This window comes from Rhinolophus sinicus, linkage group LG11 (assembly GCF_036562045.2).
Source record: "Rhinolophus sinicus isolate RSC01 linkage group LG11, ASM3656204v1, whole genome shotgun sequence".
NCBI classification, from domain to species: domain Eukaryota; kingdom Metazoa; phylum Chordata; class Mammalia; order Chiroptera; family Rhinolophidae; genus Rhinolophus; species Rhinolophus sinicus.
The window spans coordinates 57,105,440-57,127,475 of NC_133760.1; the positions used below are offsets into that span (position 1 = coordinate 57,105,440).

At 39.0% G+C, this 22,036-nt stretch overlaps 1 protein-coding gene across 7 annotated transcripts in view; it reads left to right on the forward strand.

Annotated features, from left to right (window-relative positions):
- Positions 1 to 22,036, forward strand: part of TPK1 (thiamin pyrophosphokinase 1) — a 260,377-nt gene that overhangs the window by 162,800 nt on the left and 75,541 nt on the right. For all 7 annotated transcript variants that reach the window (XM_074315232.1, XM_074315236.1, XM_074315230.1 and 4 more), the window contains one exon: positions 4,597 to 4,708. In XM_074315232.1, coding sequence (XP_074171333.1) covers positions 4,597 to 4,708 — 112 coding nt within the window. The remainder of the gene's footprint in view (positions 1 to 4,596; positions 4,709 to 22,036) is intronic.

Here is a 22,036-nt window from a genome sequence, read left to right on the forward strand (position 1 = left end):
TGAGTCAATATAGGCTATTCTCAGTAAAACCAATATACTTGTACTTTGAAGTCTACGTCTGGGGAGTAGAATAAAAGAAACCACGCAAGTCCTTCAGCTCTGCGATTTTGCCCCTGTAAGTTCCTGGGGAGGCCGTTTCTGTAGTGACCACTTTGAATCGTCATGTAGTCCCAGTCTGAAGGTGTGCCAGCACGAACGTCTGTCTTTGTGTGGGCGAGGTAACCTCTTCTGATAAATGTACTGTAGATCCTTCCATGTACTTCTTTCACTGTTCTTTCCTGCAGGCTATTTAAGGTCCTGCAGTGTTTGTTCATAAATTTTTAAGTACCGGGACAGACTAACAAAAGATGAGCTACCAGAGGTTAGCCTTGTATTTAATCAATGTACAGCAGTGTTTCCTCATCCAGGGCCTAACTATGTGCCAGAAATTTTCCCTGCAATTAGCCATAGGGCGTAAGTTCAGCTTTAACCGCAATTTGATGAATATTTTCTATTTTATAAACTGGCATTGCCACCTGCTTCTGAAATCTGTTATACACAAAGTAGAAAGTACGTTTCTGTTCTTCCTGTGTTCAGTGGCTTTGTGAATGCTCCTGTTAAATTGCTGTGTGTTTTGTGAGATCCACACTAAGATACTGTAGCATAAAATGTGGTTATTGGATTTAAGGATCTAGAAATCTAAACAGGATTCAGACACCTCAGTGTTTGGTATTTTTGCAACAGCCAAATCTAGGGCGAGCTTTCTCTCTTTTCTTGGTCATGTCCTAGTCATTTGCAAAGACAGAGACAGTGATTTCTGATTCTTTCATTAGGTATCCATTTGTGTGTCCTTGCCCTAGCGTGGCATTAGCATCTGGGGAAAGGGGGACTCCATGACGCTCTCTGTCCTTAACACACTCACCGCGTGATTTCCAACTCAGGTGCCAAGCAGCGTCTTGGCTCCCTTTCACTAAATTACAATTTCATACCTTGCTGAGGGAGTTAATATGTTAAAAATAACCGTGATTGGAAAAGCATACCATCTGTGATTGATTTTTGTTACGTCTTTACTATAGCACTGCCTTTGACTTCAAAGACTTATCTTAGCTCCGAACAGGAACCTGTGCAATGATTCAAGAGAGGAGATGGACTAATGATTAGTTCGGTTGCATCTAGACTCCAGTGATGGCATAAATCTTTAGGGGAGTTCTTTAATGTCGGCTGTCTGCCTGCCTGTGTCAAATCACATATAGGCTAGCATAGATTATGAATCAGTAAATCGGAGGTATTAACAAAAACTCCTCTTGTTCATTTTTGAAAGATGTCACGTAGACTTGAGGATATAGGAGAAAAACATGACATCCTTCCCTTTTAACTATACAAAGTTAAATTTTCTTATTTATAACCACAAAGACCATTCACATATGGCAAAACATTTTTATGGAACAAAAAAATGTTAATTGATTATAGGCTAAGACCTATCTGTAACTTCTCAAGTCCACAAATGAGTTTATTCTCAGATTAAAATTTTCAAGGTCTGAAGCAGCAGCCTTAAATGACACAGTAGACCAAGTGGATTTAGTCGATGTTTTGAGAGCCTTTCACCCCAAAGCAGCAGAATATACATTCTTTTCAAGTGCACATGGGACATTTTCCAGGATAGACCACATGTTAAGCCACAAAAAAAGTCTCAAGAAATTTAAGAAGATTGAAATCATACCAAACATCTTCTCCAACCACAATGCTATGAAACTAGAAATCAATTAGAAGAAAAAAAACTGAAAACACACAAACACATGGAGGCTAAATGACATACTATTAAACAATGAATGGGTTAACAAAGAGATCAAGGAAGGAATCACAAGATACCTTGAGACAAATGAAAAGGAAAACACAATGACTCAAAATCTATGGGACATAGCGAAAGCAGTCCTATGAGGAAGTCATAGCAATGCAGGCCTACCTCAAGAAACAAGAAAAATCTCAAGTAAACAATATAATCTTAAGGAACATAAAGGAACTAGAAAAAGAACAACAAACAAAGCACAAAGTGAATAGAAAGAAGGAAATAATAAAGATCAGAGTAGAAATAAACGAAAGAGAGTTTAAAAAAACAATACAAAAGATCAATGAAACCAAGAGCTGGTCCTTTGAAAAGATAAACAAAATTGATAAACCTTTAACTAGACACATCAAGAAAAAGAGAGGACCAAAATAAATAAGAAATGAAAGAGGAGAAGTGATAACTGACACCACAGAAATACAAAGGATTATTGTATTTCTGTAAGAAAAAGCTATGAACAACTATATGCCAACAAATTGGACAATCTGGAAGAAATAAATTCCTAGAAACATTCCATTTTCCAAGGTAGGTCTGGAACCTATGATGGTAGGTTATGAAATGTGATGGTAGGTTATGAAAACTACTTCTCAATTCGTGGATATTAACTCCATAAGAGAAGATTCTTCCACTTATATAATGCAAAGGAAACAGTACGTGTACATGTTAAGTTTTATTATCCCAGGGATCAGATGGCTGTTATAAAACACACTGATTAAATGACATAGTGGTAAGCTTTCCTTTCTAGCCCTGCTGTATATTCATTGCCTTCCTCATTATTCTAAGATCCAACAGATCTTGAAATTATTTTTTAATTTTAAAAAAATTTCAATCACAGTAGACATTCAATATATGCTTTTGCTCTAAACTGATATTAAAAGAAAATCACCAAAGATTATTACTCAAGAACAAGATTAGTTTTTATTTCATTCCTGATTTTTTTCTATGGCTGTATTCCAGTTATTCCTCCTTAATTGCTGTTGAGCCTTACTAGACTGTTTTATCTAGTTTTTCTTCAGAAGAGTCTAAAAATTTGTAAGTCTTGTATCCCTTTATATCTAAAAACCGTATTTGTTATTATTATCAGATCTCAGTATTGAGTCAGTTATACTCATTGGTTCAAGGCACATTATCATCTCTCATCCAAGGCAAGAATCTTCGTTGTTTCATCGATTGCTTCCGTTTTATCCCTAATCCATGTTCCCATTCTCCTTACTCTTCCCATAGGCAAACATGTTAGTGTGTATAAATGCATATTTTAAAAATTTTGGTATTAGAAAAAGTGTCTTATCATGTTTGAATTTATTTTATGTAGCTGGGTTATATAATTTACCCTGATTCTGTTTCCTGCTGTGCATTATGTTTTCACAATGCCTTGTGTTTCCAATCCATCCACATTTCTCTGTGTGCATCTAATCCATTGCTTTTTGTGTATCTACATGTGTTACCTACCTTTTCTCCCAATGATGAGCACCAAGTTCAGATGTATTTTCTATTTCCTTTAAAAATTTTTCTTTGCATTTGAATATATTTCAGGACTTTTAATTGATGATGCCTCTGATTGAATGTTCAAATAGAAATATGAAACACACCTTATGAATCTATGAGTATGAATTATTTAGGTAGTAAAGCTCTAAATGAACCTGTATTACATTTTAAGGACTGATATGTAATCTAGAGAATCGTTTTCCTAAGAAACGCAATTCTTTCACTAAAGACAAAGAACCTACTTGTATGTTGAGGCCTTGTATACAACAGAATAAAGTTCTTAGAAACTTATAACATAGAGTACAAAAGGCATAGTTGGGATAAAAGTAAAATGTAAAAGGAGACTATTACCTTAGTCTGGTAATATGTCATATATTAAATATACTTTCACACATTGCTTTATGAAAATTAAGAATATCCTTCAAAATTTATTCCTTCTAGGAACTGTGAATTATGAAAATTACTTTTTTATTCTATATGGAACGCATGCATGCCTTGGCATTTTCCCACAAGGACTTGAAGTATCTTTTTATAAAGACCATACACCCTAAGGAAAATGACTAGAACAGAAATGGAAACTCATTTCTTTATAGAAGAGGAGTTTCCAAGCCTTCCAAAAGCAAACATCATGTCCTTGATTGAGCATTACATTGAACTTTAATGTTTTGATAAATGGATAAATTGAAAACATGGTAAATTACCTAAGTTCTCATAATCAGAATGGGAGAAACATACTAGTTCCTTAGGGCCAATAGTCAGTTTCCTGGTAGATGTACTTCATCGAGCATCTAGAGCATCCATGGACATGGGAAGCAGGTTGACGTTGAAATTTAGAAGCCCAATTCTCAAAGCAGAGATTTTACTTAGGAGCCAGTGTTTTATTTACACTTAGCCAGTGTTTGATGCAGACCCTAGAATTCTGCATCTTTTGCATGTGGAATCAGTCCAGTTTTTTTGGAATTGGCAGGTGTAGGTAGGTAGGAATCCTGATCCTGCACCTTATAATCTGTGTGGTGCTGGACATACTTCATCTCTGCACGCTTCAATTTCCTCATGTGTAAAAGTTAAATTGAACAATAAGCTACCTTGTAAAATTGCCACTAGGATTAAGTCGGGTGAAAGTTCCTCGGATTATTCAGCCCATATGTACTACATAAATTTGTTGTCAGTGTGATAAACCACGTGAAGTTCTGAGGATGGTGCCCAGTGTATCCGACTAGGTCTTCAATGCCCATTATCGTCCCTTCTTTCTCTTCCCCATCCTAATGGTCATTCCTCTTCTCCTTCAGGGAAAGCACAAGTTGCTCGTAGACACAGGAATGGAAGGAGATTGGTGTGGCCTTATTCCTGTTGGACAGCCTTGCAATCGGGTTACGACAACGGGCCTAAAGTGGAACCTCAGTGAGTAAAACCCTCCCTTAAAAAGGAAGGTTTTCTTTCTTTTTTTTCAATTTAGCTTTGGTATCTGCCTAGAAGTGGAAATGTTGGGTCTTACATATGGTAAGTCTATGTTTAACCTTTCAAGGAACTGCCAGACTATTTTCCAAAGCAGCTGCACCATTTTACATTCCACCGACAATGGGTGAGGGTTCCAGTTACTCCACATCAACATTTAATATTATCCACTTTTTTAATACACACCCTGGTGGGTATGAAGTGTTATCTCATTGTGGATTTTATTTGCTTTTTTCCTGATGACTAATGACATCGAACACGTTTTCATATGCTTGTGGGACATGAGTATATTTTCTTTGGAGTAGTATCTATTCAGATCATTTGTCCATATTTTAGTTGTGTTATTTCTCTTGCTAGGTTGAATTGTAAGATTCCTATATGTATTCCAGATACAAGTCCTTTACCAGATATATGACTTGCAAATATTTTCTCAGAGTCTTGGGCTTATTGCTTCATTTTCTGAAATTTCATTAACTAAATTCATTAATTTAATTTTGATGCATTTCAATTTTTGTATTTTATGGATCGTACTTTTGGTGCCATATCTAAGAATTCTTTGTTCAGCCTTCCTCATGATTTTGTGTGCTTGAGACCTGCTTTAAGAGAGAGCTAGCTATTCCAATGTAGCAAGCTCTTTTCATAGTCAAACCTCTGAGATTTTAATCATTAGCTGCTGTTATTAAATTTTAAAATGTTTTCCAGGATTTAGTAACTGTATTAGGTCCTAGTTATGCTAAAATTGCCTGGTTTGTAAAGGACAAACAAACGAGGTGGATCTATCAATGAAATAAATGCCGCTTCCAGAAGAAACCATCAGGTGTTGTAAATCAACTTTAGTCTCTTTAATAATAACAGTAATTTAATCAAAGAGCTTGAATATTGAAGGGATTATCTCCTGAAGGACTGGTACCTCTAAGGTTGTAAAAAGTAAAACACAGAGTCATGCCATTCTTTTATACCATGTAAAACTTGCAGGTTCCCATAAGGAAATAGATATGTTAAGAAATAAATAATTTGAAGATTAAAAGATATTTTAAAAGCACTTTCTATGAGCCACTGCTGAAATAATTAGGAAAAACTGGAGATGTTTTGAAGCACATGCCTGGAGAATTCATAAGAGTTTGGAAGGATGGTGGGACAGATCTCCAGTGCCTAGAATATGTGATGGGCTTGGAAAGCTACCTGGTGAAACTGACATTAGAAGCTTTCGTGAAAACATTCCAGCCGAAAACAGTTGTGCTTTTTAGAGCTCCCATTCTTTCCAAGGACCCAACCTCTACAGTGGTGAACGTCCTTCTGGGTCTGGTAGTGACCTCACTTTCAGGGCTGCCACCAAGACCAGAGGGGCGCTGAGCAAAGGGAAGAGAGGCTGGCAATACGAGCAGTAGCCTCAGCTTCCTGTATCCACAGTAATAGGAGCGAGTCTAGGATCAGACATTCTCCGGGGCCTTTAGAACATGCTCTGATCCCTGTGTCTCATGGCAATGCGTACATCCTAATTCTGTATAACAAACTTTACTCTGGGAAGGGGGCCTTTTAACCGTCCTACCTGTGATAATTTGTTGATCTTGCTGTCGCGCTGTCCACTATTCATTATATAATTACAAAGTGCTTTGACTTTTGAAAAACTTCCTTTTTTCTATACAACTATGTGGAAATAAGTAAATAGCAACTTCATGGAGTTGTCAAAACAATGGAGTTGAGACACTGAGTGTTTCGCTTATTCTCTGTGGTAAATAGGCTAATTGGTGGCGTCTTCTAGTAGGTGATATGACCTCATTAAAAAGTAATAAAAATCACTGTGACATGCCACACTGTGTTGACGTGAAGAGAAGTGGACAGATTCCTTTCACAGAGAGGGCCCTTGCTTAGGGTCATGGTCTGTGAAAGGGCCCTGAGGTCAGTGTCCTCTTGTCGGTCATCCCTACAGAGTGAGTGGGTGGGGCTGGACCCGCAGTGGGGGGACGCAGGTGCTGTCACGCAGTCAGGGACCGCTCCCTTTTGGGGAAGAAGAGAAGCCAGTCGTTACGGGGAAGTACATCAGAGTCTTCTTCCAGGGGGTCATGTAGACTTTCCCAGTCTACACCTGCTCTTAAACAGGGTGCCACAAGTTCTAAAAGGAGTCTGATTGCCTTGCTTCCATGTGCAGCGTCTCCCATCACATCCTGTCTGTTAAGGAAGTGTGAAAGAAGCCTGTGTACCCATCACCCAGAAGGGAGTATGTATAAATATTGGTGAAGCTGCCTGTATTACAATATTTTATTTTGTAACAGTGTGCTGTGAACATTCTGTGATGTGTCTGCTACAAGAGTTTCTCTAGGCTGCATTCTCTTGGGAACAAAAGAGCTGTGTCCCAGATAAATGCATCCTCACCTTCACTGGATTTGTCCCCTGGCTCTGATCATGGTTCTCCCAGTGTGCCCTGGTCGCAGGAGTGTGCAGGAGCTCTCATGCTGCACGTCCTCACCCAGGTCTCGGTATGGTCAGATGTAACCATTGTGATCAGTGTCAGTAATAGTTCCCTGTGGGCTCTGCTGGGGAGGGAAAGCCTCCTTGCTCATCAGTAGTCCTGCCGGTTTCCTCGTCTGGGGATTGCGCCTGTCTTTTGCCCATTAGCCATTGGGCTAATTTGGCTTATTCCTTATTAATTCTCAGAAGGCTTCAGATCCTAATTGTCATCTTCCTGGCTATATTTTGCCTTTTCCATTTGTTTATGGCATTTTCGTATGCACAGAGACTCTGCTAAATAAAAGGTAGTCAAATTTATGAATCTTTTTCTTTAAGGTGTGTAATTTTTATGTCTGAAGTCCTCGTTCTGTTCCCTTGTGGTCTTAAACACGTTCTCATATTTTAGTTTTATGTTTTATTTTTAGGCATTTTATTTCGCTTGAAATTGATTTTTTTGCATGATATGAGTTAGAGATCCATTTTTTTTTTTTCTCTTACTGATAACCAGTTGCCCTAGCATCATTTGTCATCCTTTCTCCAGTGATTTTCAATGTGCCATAAGTTTTCATATTCATGGGTATGTTTCTTGAATCTCTGTTCTGTTCTGTTTCCTTGACTTACATTCTTCTTGTACTGATAACCACACTGCCTAATTACCATGGCTTTACAATAATTACTGAAATGTGGTCCGTCGAGTACCCCAACCTTGTTTTTCAAATTTTCATGACTCTTCTTGACTTTTTTCTCTTCATGAATTTTAGCATCAGCCTGACAAACTTCTCTCACACACACTATTCCCTTGTAATTTTTATTGAAACTATGTTTAATTCATAGCTTAATTTGGGGAGGATAGAATAATTGGGGAAGAAATTTTCTGTATGAAATTGAGTTATCTGATCCATAAAACATAGTTTACCTCTCCATTTACTTTGAACTTTACTTTCAATAATTAAAAAAAATTTCTCCATAAAAATGCTGTATATCTTATATAAGATTTATTTACGAAAACTTGTATTTTGTGTTGCTGTTGTAAGTGACACGTTTTTAAAAATTAATTTTCATTGGTGGCATAGAGACATGATTGATTTAATATGTTGTATTAATGCATTGCTATACACTCTTATTATTTCTAAAAATGTGACTCGAGTCAGTTGGTTTTTCTATAGATGGTCATATTGTTATTAGTAATCAAGTTTTCTTTCTTTCTTTTTAAGTATGTAACAAAAAGCATTGTGTTCAGTTATGACTCACTGAAACAGTAGCTTTTAAGAAAGCCTATTTTTTGCAAAATACAGTAAAATAGTTTCTAATATATAAAAATAATTACAGTACTGAGATATGCATCCATTTATAGTCTAAACAGTGACTTGTCATTCTTTTAGCAAAAACTTCTGCATTTCCTTTAAGGATGAAATATATTCACTTCATGGATATGTACAAGTCACCCTTGAGAATAATAAGTTAGTTTTATGAAACCAGAATTAAGAAGACTGTGATGTCTGTTGCCATTGTTGTTATCACATTTTTCTCTCAAAAAATACTTTTGCTTTGTCCACCATCTCGAGGAACATTTTGGCAACAAATATAAGAAAAATTTATTTATCTTAGCTTTCTTCCAGCCAAACTGCTATGGGTTTCTGTTGTTGCTGTTAAAGAATCCAGTCACTGAGACTAATTCTTGTGTATAATCTCTTTAACTCTATCCATTCTTTATGTTTTTCTTTGATATTCTACAGTTTTACTTCAATATGTTTGTGTAACTTTTCTTTTTTGTTCTAGTTGGTTTCCTTTAGCTTTGATAATCGCTGTATGCATTGATTCTGAACATTTTTCAGCTATCCTCACTTTTCCTATAAGGACAAAGGTGGTTCAAAGCTCTAGTTATTGATTTGCCCAAATTCACATCATTAAGGATTGATGCCCTCAAAATTTGAATTCAAGTCTTCAATGCTATTTTTTCTTGTTTCCAATTAATAAATTGAAGACTTGCCATATAAAATAAGTTGATGCTTAAAAAAAAATCACTTAAATGAATTCAAGATAAAGAGAAGAAAGCAAGAGTAAGGTAACCGTAGAGAGGGAAAAGCAAAGGAGATAGGAAAGAGGAGATAATGGTAGGAAATCGAAAGTCATTAGGAAGAAAAATTAAAATTCTGAAGGACAGCCTTTAACTTCTCTACACTTTTGCCTAAGAAAAATATTAAATGGTGTTACCCTCCATTTGCCCAGGCCTCTTTTTAGAACACTCAAATTTAGTTTGAAATTATGTATTCATTGTTCCACCTTTTGTGTTTTTTCAAAGAAGTATAGTAAAAAATGACAGATTGAAATAATTTCATAGCACTGACTGAAAGAATTTCAAATCTCCTAACCCAAGTGAGTTTTGAAAGAAAAAAATTATGAGAAAAAAGTTTGAAAAGATTTTTCATCTCAATGGAAAATAATTTGTCTTAAGTGTATACAGACATCAAGAGTTTCTGTATGGGGATTTTTATGTGCCAACCTAACACGGGAACATAAGCCCTAATGCGTCTTTTGGTGCAAAAATTAATATAAGACACGGTCTTATTTTCGGGGAAACACAGTAGATCTTGCAGGAAGGATGCAGATTTGGGGGGGACACAGTCAGAGGACGCTCTGGTTGCAGGAGACAAATGAAGTGTGTCCTGATCCAGAGACAGGAGGTATCTGTGCCTTCCCCTCTTTTATTTGTGTGCTCACTGCAAGAGACGGGAGGAAGGAGAGAGGGAGACCTCCATGGCCAGCTTGTCTCTAACTGACACAGAACAGGGCCTGGCTGGCCCTTTTAAGGAGGAAGCGTCGATCACTGAACACTGAAGCAAGCACAGCCTGCTGGGAACCAAGTCCCATTTGCATGAAAATTAGATCCAATCATCTAAATGTGTTCTTCTAAAATCACTCACCACCACACAGGGATAAAGAGAAACCTTTTCCCCTTCTGTGTTTAGTTAGCCATCACGGGCTTTCAATCTTTCATGGCTTTCTATTATTAATTTAGAAAAGTCATTCATGTTTTCATAAGACATTTTTGTTTATAAATGGAAAGTGCTAGCTATAGATTCCAATATTGATTTTTCTCCAATCACTTTCAACTAAGAATCTTTCAAATATTAGAAATAAAAAGTTCTCTCACAGATTTATATAAATTTAAATGTGTGGTTCAGGATGACAGATTTATTTTTCATAATAGCTGTACCTGCAATTATACATTTATTTAAATAATTTAGAATGGTAATTGTAAATAAATATTTTCACAAGGATTTCTCAAGGAAGCCTTACATTTCTATTTGTAGGATAGGGAATATTTTCAAGTATTTGGTAAAACTCTGAAGTGTATCAGTACATAGTGAGTTCATTATTCTGTGCTACATTGAGTAAGATTTCTTATACTTTGGACTACATTATGGAAATAAAACATTGCATTCTTTATTCGTGGGATGTATAAAAATACCTTAATTATTTTTTACCACATCTTGATTTTTTTATGTATTCTCTATAGTAGGTGCCAGAAAATGGTCATTTCTGTGATGTACAAGCCAGACAGTATGAATGCTATCTCCTTGACTTAGATTTTAGAATAATTTCCGTATCGTAATATCAGAAGGCATACCACCGTTTGTCTAGACCAGGGGTGTCCAAACTGCTGCCTGCGGGCCAACTGTGGCCCACGATCCATTGTTAATTGGCCCGCAGCAAATTCCAAAAATATGTTTAGTTTACTTAAATAAACCAGGTGAGACAATACGTACTTCACCTCGAGTGAGTGGCCCGGCTGTTTGTGTATTTTACCGCATAAGGCCCTTGGTGAAAACCGTTGAAAAAAGTTTGGACACCCCTGGTCTAGACCTGTGATTTGCAAATGAAATAGCTAAGCTCTGAAAGACATGTGAGTGTCCTGGTATCAGAGCTGGTCTGGCCTCAGGTGTCCCGAGTCTCAGCACTGGCTTTTCACTGCTAATCTTCACCACAAGCAGGGTAGAAAATGTTGATGTTTGATAATAGATTGAAATACATATAAACAGAGGTAAACTTAAAATGTTTGGTAGGTAGAGCAAAAAATATAACCATATTTGTTAAAATTTTCATGATACAAGTTTCAAATTGCCGCTGTAACAAATTACCACAAACTAGTAGCCTAAAATACGGTATCTCTTAGGTTGTAGTTTTTGGAGGTCAGAATGCAAAATGGGGCTTATGAGACTAAAATCACGGTGTTCATAGAGCTGCATTCCTCCTGGAGACTCCAGTGGACAGTTTTTTCTTTTTTCACCATTTCCTTCCGGCTTCTAGAGGCTGCCCACATTTCTTTGCTCGTGATTCCTTCCTCCGTCGTCAACGCTGGCAGCCAAACATCATCAACTCTCTCTCTGCTTCCATTGTCTTATCTCTTTCTGAGTCTTACTCTGTAGCTTCCTTCTTTTAAGGAATTTGTGACTATACTGGGACCATCTGATAATCCAGGATAATCCATCCTAGGAGTTTAATTTAATCACATTTGTAGAAGCCCTCCTGTCACATGAGTAATTTATTCACAAGTTCCGGGGACTACAGTGTAGACATTTGTGGGTTTATCATTCAACCTACCACATCAGATCTGTACTAAATAAATTATATGATTTTCTGAAATAATACTTACTGAATACAATTACATCATTGAATCTTTACAGCTACTCTGAAAATTGGTGTGTGAAGACTTTATGTTGTCACTGAGAAACTGAATTTCAGTGTAGTCATTTATCTGGCCTCTGATTAACTTGTGATAAAGACTGAAAACAAAATAAAGAGAACACAAATTGTGCAAGCACAATTTATTTGGTGTCCACAAAAGAAAAAGAGGATTACAATGTCCATTCAATCTGCTTCCTGTTCTCCAAGGATTGTCGTCAAGTGTAGCCAGGTGTATAATCTGAGAAGGAAATCAGAAAGCTTTAACAGGTCAGAGTTGAAGTTCCAATCCACTGTGGGTTGTCACCAGTCTCTTATTAGGCATATTCCTTTTTTTCTATCCTTTTTATTTTTCTTCCCTTTTTTAGCCTTTGAGGCTGTACTTATATGAGACACTGATAGTTTCTGCCAATATTATAGGCAGCAATCTGATGTGTGATTAAGATGATGAAAAAACAAAAGGCAGAAAATTTGACTCTTACATCGCTTTTATAGCCACGTATTATTAGAATCTCGGGGTTCTAAAGGTCCTTAGCGGTCAGTCAAGTATTTACTAATTAATTTACTAAGCATGCACACACCATCAAGCTGCTGGTTTCCCACTTCGGCCACTGCCACTTTCATTCTTCCCCTTCCCCACACACAAACACCTATGCTCCGTGCATGTGTTTGTACCTCCATATTTTACAAGTTTGGGTTTTCTTAATAGGTGCTTAAATTTCTTCAGTCTGGGGTTATGAACTGACACTTCTGATAAGTTCTAAATATGAGCGTTGAGGAATCATTGCACCAAATAACAGCCATAGGACCCAGCTTTTGTGAAGATGGCAAAGTTGGGGGAAGGGAGAGGGGGATAAGCAGTAGAGAGTATTTTTCTGGAGAGAAAGTACAAAGAGGAAGAAGATTATTTTTTGGATTATGTTATTCTGAAGGATTTTCAGATACTCTATTTGCAAGCAAAAGTTACATTTTCAGACATTTAAGACTAATGACATACAGCCTACTACAAACTTGTATTAAATATATATTTCAATAACTCAGCTCCATTTCTGTTTCCTGGGCTGTAGATTTTGAACCAAACATCAATGATTTTTCTTCTCTTAAGTTCTTACCCTTTTGTGATTCTGCTGAGAGCACGAGGAACCAGTAATCATTTACTATATGCTCTAATCATGCTGTTTTGTTTTAGAAAACTCCCAACAACCTGACAACACACATTTGTTATGGTTGATTTTAAGCATTTAAATATGAAAACAATTAACGTGCATTTGGAGGGAATATGATAAATGGGAATTTGTGAGCCGACCAATGTTTCATGGACCTGCACTCAAGAACACTGTTATAACTCAGCTTTGCCTCCCAAGTTGTTTAAATGAGTTGATTTCCTAGTATTTATGTGGGCAGGTTGACAGATGAGAATGACTGCAGTGTAAGCTTGAGGATCCCTTTCTGTTTCTCCTGCTCCAGGTTTCACTTTTGTGCTGCTTCAGATATGAGCTCTGTGCATTCAGCCCTCCAGCTAATGTACTGAGACAAGACAGCCGTAACTTTTAATCATTATATGAATTGTAGAAAAAGAACCAAGGGATGCAGGTGAATCAACTGTTATTATGGGAACAGTTTACTGGGTATAATTTTCTACTAGGTCCAAATAATCCTACTTTGTATTTTGCATACCACTTTCATGTGTCCCCTACCTGTCTTTTCTCTACATTCATTCAGGCAGAACATCAACCCTTTTATTAACGCAAAGGGTTGTCATCCCCATTCTGTAGATGAGGAAACTGAGACACAGGATATTAAATGAATTGTCCAAATTCATATTTCCTAACTTAGTCCTCTATGCATCTGAAATGGATGCATCACTGGTCATTTATAGTAGCTACTTTTAAATGCTTCGGACATGGTGAAATAACCTAGCTCACAATCCGTATGCTAAGTAGAAATTTTCCTGAAATTGGACAGAGTTAGAGACAAAGAAGACAGAGAGTTAAAGCCTTAGCAACTAAAATCATGTTGTAAGCCCCACCTAAGACGTGCCTTTTCCACTCTGTGAGCTACAAATCACGAGCTAGAGCTCATGCAGGTTTGTAGAGTGTGTAATTTAAGTGTAATTTATGCCCACTGTGATACCTGATTTCTGGGGTGATTATAAAACAAATGTTGTCATCCATTGTCGTTCTCAAGGTACTTGTGGTATGGATTTAAGAAAAAAAAAGATTTGTTTGGCATTCACAAAGGAGGATAAATGGTTAAAGCAGAATTTTTGCATTTAAAGATTCAAGGATGAAAAAGAAGGAACAGTGATAACAGCAGGACGGACGGCCGGGTTGCAGGAGGTTGAGATCACATGTACCTTTCTCAGCTGTGAGCTGCCACTTTGTCCTCTGCGTTGCTTGGAGGCCAGATTGTGAAAAAGCTGAAAATATTTGGAAAGCACTAGGCTTAAATTAAAAGAAAGGGAGATCAAACTGGCAAAATGCCCAGTATGTAGACTAAAATAGAAGCATCTATATGAAAAGGACTTTTAACTAGATCACTGTACCTCAAATAAAGTTTGTAGTGAAGAAATATTGGCCTTTTTTTTTTTTTTTTTTTTTGCTATAGTTCAAGAGAAACTCAAGGTGCAGATTAAATAGAAAGTAAGTTCTCCAGCTAAAGGGGTGCATCAGGGAACTTCATAGGAGCCTTTTTTCTTCCAGAGAAGAGAGTAGAACTGAACTAGCAAGAGAGGGTAGAGATCATGTAGCTTTGAGATTATAAAGCATCCAAAAAGGGGAAGAAATCAATGCTTTAAACCCCTTGACAAAATAACTCTGGAGATTTATGTACAACATACAACTTATGTACAAGATAGAACTTCTCTCTCTGTAATTTGTACCTTGAGCTTCCCTTGAAAGGTAGCATTAAAAATGGATGCAGCTATTTATTTCTGTTAATAACGTGGAGGAAAGCTGACGACCAGGTCCCAATTCTGCCTCTGACAGGGATGAGCGACGCGGTGCTGGAAGGTCACGCAGACTCTTAGTCTGTACACGGAGGGTTGGTAGATGATGTCACAGGTCCTTCAGTTTGGAAGCTGTGGCTGCTAAAGCCACAGAGAAATGGATGAGCCCAGATTACAAATGCCTGGAGCTTAGCGCCTCTCTTCCCGAATTGCCTGTGTGGCAGCCATAAAAAGGTCCCTTTAGAAGCGGTGGTAGAACCAGAATCAGGGACTCCTGTCTGGAAGCATGTCCAGGGTGGGCATTGCATTGCGTGTACCCTTCTCCCATAGATCTCATGGGCTGTAAATCACTGTAAGGAAGTGGCTTTGAACTCTGTGGCGGAGGACGTCCTAGGGCATCACGTGATCTCCTGCTAAGGGTCTCACTCGCAGAGCTCACAGCAAGGCCAGGAAGGGGAGATGATTCATTCCCCAGTTACACTGAGACCGGGAGGCTCTGGCTGCCATCAGTAAAATACTCTGTGATAACTGCCCGTCCGCGGTGGTGGCTCCCTCACAGCCCGGTGTCGGCATCACACTTTGGCTGTCTCTCCCCTCAATGCAAGGTTTCACTGTGGAGGAATCACATCGACCTTTGTCACGCATCTGTCTTCTGGACCACATTTAATTGCAAATTAACCACTGGTCTCTCTCAGCCATCTATCCCTACATCTGTTTTTGCTTCTGTGTGTATATGCGTATAAGTGTGTGTCTTAAGGAATGTGCCTCGAAAAACAATGGTCAAAGGCAAGAAGTCTTTCTGATATTTCCTACCAGCTACAACTGATAGCCGATTTTTATTTTAATCATTTAAAAATGATTTATTTGCAGTATATCAGTGGCTATTTCAATCAGATACATAATTAAGGAAGATGTAAATTGAAACCTGCAGTCTTTTGAATTAACCCGTATCCCACCAAAGGCCTGATATTCTATAGGTTAGGAGAGAGAAGTTGTATTTCCTACTGCTTTGCATGGCACATGCTAATTACCATGCGGATTAAATAAATGAGGCTCACCCCTCATAGAAGGGAGACTTTCCTAAGGGGGAAACCATGTCTGTGCGGCAGGACAAAGTGAAGAAAGACAGAGATGCCGGCCTCCTCCTGACTCCTGCTGCTGCCGTCAGACGCAGACATCTATCTGAGCACTGCTCTCCCCACCTTCAGTATTCAGTTCTCTTTCCTTTAAAATGAGTGACTTTGAACTAAATGATCTCGGTCTTTCTCATCTCTAACATTAGTCTTTCTCCTCTGTTCTCAATAGCAGAATTGTACCATTTTCTCTCCGGAAAGCCTGTGCAAAGCACACGTGCCATTTTCTCCCTAAAATATGACCCCCATCTCCCAGTACCCCAGAATATGTTCTCCCCTGAACATCTCCCTCTCCCCTCCTGCCCCAGTAAAGTCTTACTCATCTTCAAGAGCCTTTGCAAAGCACGTCCTTCATGAAGCTGTCCTAACTGACGTGATTTCTCTTTCCTTTGGATTCCTGAAGTGTGCAGTGCAACGCTTTGGAGTTACTACCTGTTGGTGTCATTCTCTGTGCGGATTTCTTATTCCCTTTACTAGAATGCTTTTGCGTCAAGGGTGTGGTGCTTGCCATCTGGGTCTCCTCCGTCACCTAGTCAACATACCTTGTATGTCTTATGTCATCAGCAGCCTTTTTAAAATTAGCAAGTGCATTTTACCTCCATGAATCCTGTGTTAGGACACAGAGTTAATGCCACTATAGTAAAACTTGTTGAACCACGAGTTCTTTATCATAAATCTTTAAAACAACTAGAATAATGACGGATAAGTTGGATTTGAAGGGTGAACATAGATGTGTACTGGGCCAGAAGTTGATATGGTTTAAAGTGGTGTCATCCAAGATGTGACTATTTTGAGAAAGAGAGAGCACACATGTGTGCGTAGAGAAGGGCCTGTCCAGGGAGTGGGTTACAGAGGAATGGGTTTGTAGAAATCTTGCCATCTTGGGGATTTGGAGTTTGAATTTGCTGCTGCTTTAGATGCTCTCCTCTGGCCTGTTTCTTTGTTGCACTCAGCCATGCGTCAAGGTCTAAAGTATTTCAGTTTTAGATTCTCTCTTTTAGGTATTGAAAATGGTCTAAAACTATAATTTGAGGGCAAGTATCATTATAAGAATAAAGGCAAATGAAATGGATTCCTTATTGTGTCTTTATTCTTGAAACTTAACAATATTTGTTTTGCCAAAAAAAGGAAAACAGAAAAATCCTAGATCAGCTTACTCTATTGTGTCCTACAAGGCACTCTAACAGTGTTATATAAATGTAAAAAGCGGGTGTATGTTTGCTCTAACTATTTAGCCTCTATCCACCTTTTCAGCTTATGGGTACTTTAGGGTTTTCTCCCCATCCTATTTAGTGAGATTTTTAATGTTAGATATTTAATCGACTTGGTTAATAATAGGGTCTGTATCAGAGTTGCGCCTTCTTTTTCATATTCAGACCTTATACACTTCTCTAGCATTACAACTAGAAGTAGCTAAGGGAGTAGTTACTTAGCCTTGGGAATTGATCATATTTTCAGGTTGGTAAGAAATAGTGGATCCTGAAAACAAGGCAAAGAAAGCACAGTGAGTAGGGCGGGAAGAGGAAAGGGCTGTACAGGTTCTCTGACAAAAAAGATGCCATTTACAGAGGGGTTAATGTATAGGATTGTACGCAAAAGAGCTAAAAGTGTTGGGTTCACTGAAGGAATATTTTGGTCACTCTTGAAACTGCAGAAAAGTAGTAGCATTGTAGGGACAGAAACAAGATTTCTGTTTTTCAAGGTCATGAAAAAGAGTTAAATGCATATTGAGATCACAAGGGCGGCAGATTTATTAAGCTTTTCTTAAGCTTATCAGTGATACAAGAAAACGTAGCGGTATGGAAGTTTCATTATCAAAGAGGCCTTTGTGTCCAAGGTAAAAAATTCTATTTATCTTGAAAGTCAAAAGGGAGCCAGGTTCTGCCAGATCCAGGGGGAGGTGCAAGAAATGGGGAAAGGATGGGCGAGTGCGAAAGTGACGTCACAGAAGAAAGGGGAAGTTAGAGTCCAGGCTAATGCTGGGAGGCTGCAGAGTACACCTGCTCCACCTTCAAAACTAGAAACAACAAAAGGTGAGCAGTTAAGTTAGGTGTTAAGGTGAAGACACTTCTGGACGAAGGCACTAATTCTAAGTAGCGTGACTGTACCAGTAAGAAGGCCACAGCATCAGTGGGTAAAGACGACGGTAAAGTTAGGATTTGGAAAGTTTATCATACCGATCAGGGAGAGCATGCTAAAAATAATAATAATAATAATGAGTTTTGCACGACCTTTAGACTACAACAAGGACTAATTTTTTTAACATAAAGGATTCTTTAGTTCTGATGTCTCTCCAGCAAACTCCCAAAGGGAGCAGTGGACAGAGTGGAATGGTGCCGCTGATAGTGGCCGAGCGTGGCTGAGGGCACCAGTGTTGAAGTGCCACCCTGTCTCCATCAGTTGTAAATGATGCCCCAAGTAATCTGTAACTAGGTATCAGTGCTAATGCTTTTGATTGATTTTTGTATTTCATTAGCGCAGGTTGAAGGTCCCTGTCAGTGTCTCTCCCTGGCAATCCAGTTACTTCCTTCCTGTACTAACCTGTGAGGTTAGAGTCTGGGTTATGGGAATTGCAGGTATTTTCTCCCTCATCTGTTGGTGCCTCATTGTGTGTGCAGGCTGGACCTGATTTACCACTAATCGTTATGGCGATCAGAAATTAATTAGTTTTGTGGCTGAAATTTTATAGTTAATTGTGTTTTCTGTTTAACCTTACCCATGAATAAAATTTTAATAATGAAGATAGAAGTAGGAGAAGAAAATGAGAGTAGTACATCAATACTTTTATGGTACTTGTACCCAAATAATCTAAAAACTCAGTGGGGGTGGGAGGGAGGTAACTTGGTCATGGACAGCAATACAAACAAATTTAAGACCAGTGTGTTACCTAGAAGTCAGCAGATTGATTTTGCCTGCTTCGTGTCTCATTAAGAAGAGGCCCCTACTTGCTCAGTCTGGTCCTGAGGCCCCTTCTATCTACATGCTGTCCCTAAATGATCTTATCACAGGTGTGGAACTTGAAATACATCTAAACGTCAGTGCTTCTGAAATGTGTGTCTCAACCCTTGACCTCTCTAGTCTTCATTTGCACTGGGATTCCTGGAACATACACTGCTCTAGAGTGGAGAAACTTCCTCTGTTTTGTTTTGAAATTATCCCAAGTGCCCAGAAAAGTAGGTGGTACAGAGTTGTTCTTGGGTAGATCTTTGTTGCATGAATGTCTGAGCACCTTGTGTCAGGGACCAAACGCTTCCCTGTTGCCCTATCTGCTCATTGTGTTTTCCTCACATCAGTAAAACCAACACACACAGTAGCTCAGTCCCGAAACCTGAGACCCATTCTTCCTTTCTGCCCTGATCCTAGCCCAGCCGTCTTCTTAGTGCTCCGGGAGGCTTCAGTCGTCTCTTAAGCTATCACCTCATTTAATGGTTCTTCATGAAGCAACCAGAGCAATCTTTTTAAAGCCCAAATGAACCTCTGTCACTCCCCTGTTGGAATGCTTTAATGACTTTCTCTCAGATTGAGAATAAAAGCCGTGCTCCTGCACGTCCTGCTCCAGGATCTGGCCTCCTCCCAGCTCTCCACCCCTGGTCTCTCTCCCCGCACCCTTGACACGAGTCACACTGCCCTTCTGCTTCCTGCCTTAGGCTCTTTCTACTCGCCTTTCCCTCTGCCTGCAATACCCTTCCTCAGACCTTCCAGTGGATCCCCACGTTGTGTTATTGAAGCCTCTGCTTGGATGTTGCTTCATGGAAACTTTTTCTAATAAGTAGATAAATTAGCACCTGTGCCCTCCCCTCCCAACAAAACTCTCTCGCACGTTGCCCTGTTTTACTCTCTTCATTACAATCATCATTGTTTAATATCATGTTGTTGATGCCTGTCTTCTCCTCACTGAATTCTTCATTAGACAAAGGACATCAGCTGTCTCGCTTTCTACGGTATCTTGACCACTTAGTGTGATTCCTGCACAGCATAGACACTAAGCAGATATGTGATGAATATGACCTCTGTGGGGTTGGGTCAGATGGCAAGTGCCAAAATTAAAGCAGGAAAGAAGTTCACTTAGTTGGTGCTTCCTGAACCTGCTGTGCTAGCTGCGTCATTAACAGTGAGAGACTAAGCTGTTAGTTCTCCCAGGAAGAATTGGGAACAGTGGACACGTTCGCAGAGCAGGAGGCGGAGGTGCCGATGGCTGTAGTGGCCTGTAGGACCACGCTCGACCGAAGACACGGTGTAGGGGAGGCAGCACCCAGGAGAGGACACAGTACCTGAGATGAGTCACATATGGTGGTTTTTACCAAGGGAGATCTCGTTTCTCTTTAACAGCCTGAGTAGCTAGGATGTGCTTTGAGAAGTCCCTCAAAGCAGAAGTCGTAAAGGAACTTTGGCCATCACTGTGCTCCAATTCTATTGCTCAAAGTCCAGGAGTTTCCATGTCTGTGGAGTCCACCACTGGACCATAGGCACTCCATCCATAGGAAAGCGAACTCCTTCACATTTGCAGGTTTGTTATTGTCAGCCATCCACAGTTCAAGGCCAGTGCCTTAGACGGGGCCATTTATCAATGCCCGCAAGTCCGTCGCTTCCGCTTTCTGAATCCTACCTTATTTTCTAGGCTCCTGCCAAACAACTATTGCCTTTTGAGGAGTTATACCCCAACCGGATGTGATCTTTCATTTCTCTGAATCTTCGGTGCATCTGTGGGAGTCTCTTCAATGCATCCCTAGCCGTGGAGTGTAATATTTGTATAGCTGTCTCTGGTCCCATTCCCTAAGTAGATCCTTCCTGTACCCTCTGAAATAAAATCCCATGCGTAGAAGTTAATGAGTCAGTTTAAAGCTACAAAGGAAGAGGGCACTGCGTTTACATATCAGTTCTGCTACTTGCGAGGTATGTGACCTTCTGATTCACTTCTCTAAGCCTACATTTTTCATCTCTAAAACTAAAATAATAGTAGAGAAAATGATAACCACGCCATCGGACTGTCGAAGGATTAAATGAGATCGTGTATATAAAGTTTGACGTAGAGTCTAAGGAGCAGACATTATTATGGTGATAACTTGTATGGCGACCCCAAGTGTCAGTCCCAAGAGCGGCCCATCTCAAGTGACTATCTGTGGTTCTAATACTGATGATGGTCTAAAATGTTGACTGTCGGAGTCAAAAACAAATACAGTACCAAAACTTTAGCTGTGAATACAGGCCTGTAGCCTTAATTAAGAAAAAGTTAACAGTGGAAAATCACTTCTGAGTCTTATAAATCGGAAATTGGATTTCCTAATGGGTAATTTTAAATACTTGGGGCACATAAATACACCTGGAGCACTCAAGCTGGAAGTTGGTGACTCAGAGAACAAGGGCACGGAATCCTGAAATAAGCAACAGCAAATGGCCACTTAAGCTCTTAAAGAGCAAATTGCAGAAAATAAATTAATTCATTTAAATATGCATGAACCTCCTGAGAGGAGGAATATGCTGAAATAGTGCTCAATGATTTCCTTTGTTAGATGTGTTCTGATGTATTAGTAATGCCTTACTTTGTGCCTTATACCTTTGATTAAAAGAAGCCCCCAGAATCTTGTGACTTTTTAGATGGTTTTTAAAATAATTTAGGTTATAAAACAAATTCCAGTCAAAGTACAAACTGGTTTCATTGACTTGGAGAAGTGGACATTAAGTTTATCAAAGGATAGATGGATTCCAGAGAGAATGAAAAGGGATTCTGATTTAATTGTTAGTCAAGAGCTTTGGAGAGGTGACCCAATTTTGCAGAAACTTTTTAAAAGTTGGAGACTTGCCCACCTTTCCCCTAAAATACTGGCAAAGATTTTATCGACCTGTCTGATACTGTGTGGCTCAGCCCCTTAAGTTCTGAGAACCAGTATACTCGGTTGTAGATTATAGGGTGTGGATCATAGAATATGTATCAGAATTATTACTCAGTTGCCTCCAGCTCACCAGCTCTTTTAATGTTCATTATTGGAACCACAGACATGAAAATCCCAGTATTTTATGTCTTCGCATCCTCAAAACAAATTTTATGGTCATAGAATTGAA